The 4,379-nt window shown below is 37.5% G+C and overlaps 1 protein-coding gene across 1 annotated transcript; it reads right to left on the minus strand.

Moving 5' to 3' along the window:
- Window positions 1-348: 348 nt before the first annotated feature.
- Window positions 349-1,379, minus strand: LOC108767941 (uncharacterized). The gene is made up of 2 exons (XM_018518084.1): window positions 1,257-1,379; window positions 349-1,184 (listed from the first exon to the last, which is right to left on the minus strand). The coding sequence occupies exon 2, from the start codon at window positions 1,174-1,176 to the stop codon at window positions 349-351; it is 828 nt and encodes a 275-aa protein (XP_018373586.1). The 5' UTR covers window positions 1,177-1,184; window positions 1,257-1,379.
- Between the last annotated feature and the right edge of the window lie 3,000 nt (window positions 1,380-4,379).

The following is a 4,379-nucleotide window of genomic DNA, read 5'->3' on the forward strand; positions in this document are numbered from 1 at the left end:
TGGCTGCGTTCAGCAGACTCAGCAGTTTTGCAATCGTTTTATGATTCTTCGCTCAGATTGGACTATTCCTTTAAAACTAAAAGTATAAACCAATCAGCACGATGAATCATAAAACGGTTGCAAATCTGCTGAGTCTGCTGAACGCAGCCAATGATTTCAAAAACAAATAGAATAGAAATGAGAAGGTAAAATCTCTATCTAGACATCAATATCATTGAAAAATATCGTAAAAATATTTTAAAATATGTAAGAAATGGTTTACATTTTTCTATTCTTCTTTAACTAATAAACAACTAGTAATATTATAAATATCAAACATGATGATATGATAATTACAATAAGGTCAATTTAAAGGGATGATGTATATACCTGTGATTTTACATCACTATTTCTTTGGAGCATATTTATAAAATTCCGTCTAATCTGTGCCGTTGAATCAGTATTTCTTTTAGAAGTTGTATGTATTCTTTTCCTTTTTCCTCCTTTGTCAAAAAGTCTCTTTAGCCGTCTTTTGGCTCGCTTCATTGCAATAACCGTTGAATACAATTTCTTAGCAGTAGGACTCAATAAATGTACACGAGTAACTTCACCAAGAATAGGTCTTTGATTAGACAATGTCTTCTTCATATTTTGGATATCATTTCGTTGTTGCATTATTACTTGTTCATGCTTTTGCAATTGACTGCTATGTTGGGCCAATATTTCTTGAACAGTATTAGTATGTTGTTTACCATGTTCGATGTCTGCATGTTGTGGTATATGTTCGACATTCATACCATCTGTGTGTCGTGGCATATGTTCGACATTCATACCATCTGTGTGTTGTGGTATATATTCGACATTCATACCATCCGTGTGTTGTGGTATATGTTCGACATTCATACCATCCGTGTGTTGTGATATATGTTCGACATTCATACCATCTGCATGTTGCAGTACATTTATAGATGGAATAGCATTTTGTTCTAAAGTTCTTCTTGTTGGAGAATTAGTGTAATCTTCATTACGAAAATGCTGATAGCAAATTCTTAATTTTTTAAGTTCTTTTTCGTCCTCTATTACTTTCATGTTCAATTCCTTAAACCATTGCTTGTGGCGTTCAATATCTTTTGGAAACATATGAGATGGAACGTTTTGTCCCGACAAACATCCCGGGATACAACAGGCTCGCACCATCTTAAGTTCTAATATTACAATATTACTATATCAGTTGTTTATACAAAATTATTATGTAGTTTTTTTTACTGTATACTCACGTGTATTGTTCGTGATCGCTCTATGGAGAGAGAGGGATGAAGAGGGAGATAGAGACACTTAAACAGACTTTTAGAGATATTTAAACTCGAGTCGTCCACGCAAACACACCAAAACATACGTGAACACCTTGTGACACCTTGTAGATAACGCGTCCATATTGATTTTAACAGCCATATTGAATATTAGTTCCATATTTCCGGATGACATAAGGTGAGGGCACCACTAACGGTGGTACCAGCAGTTACGAGGCCCTGCTTCTCTATAGTCTGTCTGTGCATCTCTTTGCACACTTACGCACCCTGTTGGGCACACTACCAATCACGTCGCACGAGCGAGTGAACGCCAATCCGCATCTATCACGTGGTCTGAAGGACCAATAGCAACATCGCACGTTGTACGCATGCGCATTACTAACAGCTACGCCATCTAGAACTAGCGCGCCAAAGACGGGAACCTAACCTTATCCTATTAATCTCCTAAGCCTTGTGTCTACGATGCTAGAAATAGGTCCGAGAGCTCGGATAGAGAAAAAATTAACAAATCGCATTTGAACAATTTGATCACATATTGCGATTGGTCAATTCTTTCTTCATCCGAGATCTCGGACCGATTTCTAGCATCGTGGACACAAGGCTTTAGCCCGGATCCTCATACGAACAACACATCGACATCTAGAATGGACCGCTGATGGCAATGGTGGGGGTAGAAAGACGATTAGAGTGAGAGGCAGGAATAATAAGATCGTTCTTTCTCTGTTTACTGTGTTTCTAACTAGCCTGATTGGTTGTTGGATTAACAACAACCAATCAGGCTTTAGTAAACAGAGAAAGAACGATCTTATTATTCCTGCCTCTCACTCTAATCGTCTTTCTACCCCCACCATTGCCATCAGCGGTCCATTCTAGATGTCGATGGAACAACAGCGCTTTGACACCGAACGCTGATTGGTGAAAAACGGCTAATGGGGGTAAATTTTACCCCCACAACTGACTTTTCACCAATCAGTGCTCTGTGTCAAAGCGCCAGTGTCTGTATGGCTGCTTTCCTTTTAGGAGACACAAACCGACACAGTATAACACACTCAAACACATAGCGTTTTCGGCCCGGCCAGGTTTGCACCAACCTGGATTGGATTAATGGCGTTTTGTGCTCTTCTATTGGTAGAGCGGGTGACGTCAACCAATAGGAAAGATGTGACTGAACTAGTGTACACTTTTGGAACTTAAAGTGAGATAGTATACGTTTGATATTTGTTGAAACTCGAAATGCATATCCTATTGATCTCATGCTGTCTCCACTGGCTAAATACCTCAAGCAAATTTGCAACCTTGTGTCAGAAGCAATTGGTTCTCTAATATTTGTTTGCTTTTCAATTCCAGGGCCTACTATTGAAAGAAAATGCTCGAAGGTGCCAACATCCATTCTCAAATAATTAAAATGCAGCGAAGGATCAGTTGCTCTCAGCATGGTAACTAAATTGTTACTATCACCTTGGCGAAACCGCTGCTCTACTGAATAAATGGGCCTGACCCATACACTTCTTTTGGATTTTCTTTCTGACAAGGCAACGTAAATTGAGTATAATTTTATCAAAGTTAACCTTATTTTCTCCTTTCGATAGTGCATCATTGGAGTTTTCACGAATATTTTTACTAAGTGCTTAATATCTTCAATTATCATTATTATTTTATTATTCATGATAATAAAAAATTACTCACTGTATGATAGCTTAATTGCATCTAATTTGTGCAAGTATACTCAAGATCAAGACATCAAGAACAATGACGCATGACGCATTACGTGCGATTTCGGCGTGCCCTGTTCACACGCTGCGGAAAAATGATAGTAAATTCTTTACAGCTGATCAAAACATTGTTTTGAGATTGTAAATATTAATTGTAAAATATTAAATACCACAACAGTAATAATTGTTTTTACAATTTGAGAAATTATATTTTATTTTAATAAGCAAATTATTAACATAAAGTTAGAAATTCCTAAATTTATTCATCCTGGATACATCTTTGACGCATCATGTGAACATAGCACACAAAACTTGCGTGTTAGAAAAGTGTGGAATAGCGCTGATTGGTTGCTTCAATGGCGCATTCCGTATTCCGCAGCCCTATGACGCACCGTGTGATTTCACCCTAACAGTTTGCCACGCTTAAATGGAACGCGATATGTGCAGTGTGTGTATCGTGTGTACGAACTTTTAATACCTAACCTTAAAAGATTTGAATTTTGACCTTAACGGACATACGAGATCAGATTATTGCAAGGAGTGATGTGTATATTTTCGAGTAAAGGTACATACTTTGCATCAATTGGTGGAGGTATTCCAAAAAAAGATTTAACATCTTACAAGTTACAAACTTTTCAAAATTATTTTTAAACTTTATAGGTATTTATAAATATTGTATATCAAAATTTTTATCAAATAAAATATATTTAAAAAATAAAGTTTATTATTATTTTTGTTGCTTTTTAAATAAAATATATAAAAATAATAATATAATATTTGAGGGAAAATTAACAACAATGCAGTGTTTAGCATTCGTCGACTAAGTACCGAGACACTACCGTGTCTCCAGATGCTGAAAACAGAACAAAATGATGGAAATTGGTTTGCGGGTGCGTTCTAATATCACTTAATTCATCAAAATTACACTTGAACAGACTCGAAACACACTCTGACTTTGCTCCCGAGCAGAGGCGAAGTGTGTCGATTGAGTTTGAACAAAATTGTAAATGGAAAGCGACGTGTGTCGATTTGTGTCAAGTGTGTCGACTGTGTCTCCTAAAAGGAAAGCAGCCTATGAAGATCTGGGCTTAAGCTGGAAACACAATAGACACAGGCAATAGGCACAGGTAACAGGGAATAACGAGCCGTCCAGTGCTCGGAATTAGCATGGTAGAATAAATAAGGTGTACCATTCCCGTGGTTGCGCAGTAGCCACCAATGGGAAATTTGACCCGAAATACAAAACACGAATGAATGAAAGAACACGATTTCGGGTCAAATATCTATTTCCCTACCCCAGATTACCCCCGCCATTCACAGCCAGGATGCGCAATGGTACACCTTGTTTATTCCACCATGGGAATTAAGGCTGCGGTCC

Source organism: Trachymyrmex cornetzi, unplaced genomic scaffold (assembly GCF_001594075.2).
Source record: "Trachymyrmex cornetzi isolate Tcor2-1 unplaced genomic scaffold, Tcor1.1 scaffold74, whole genome shotgun sequence".
Classification (NCBI taxonomy): Eukaryota; Metazoa; Arthropoda; class Insecta; order Hymenoptera; family Formicidae; genus Trachymyrmex; species Trachymyrmex cornetzi.

Excerpts from the sequence above, each read along its gene's own strand:
- LOC108767941 (XM_018518084.1), bottom strand. The coding sequence starts at position 1,176 with ATGGTGCGAGCCTGTTGTATCCCGGGATGTTTGTCGGGACAAAACGTT.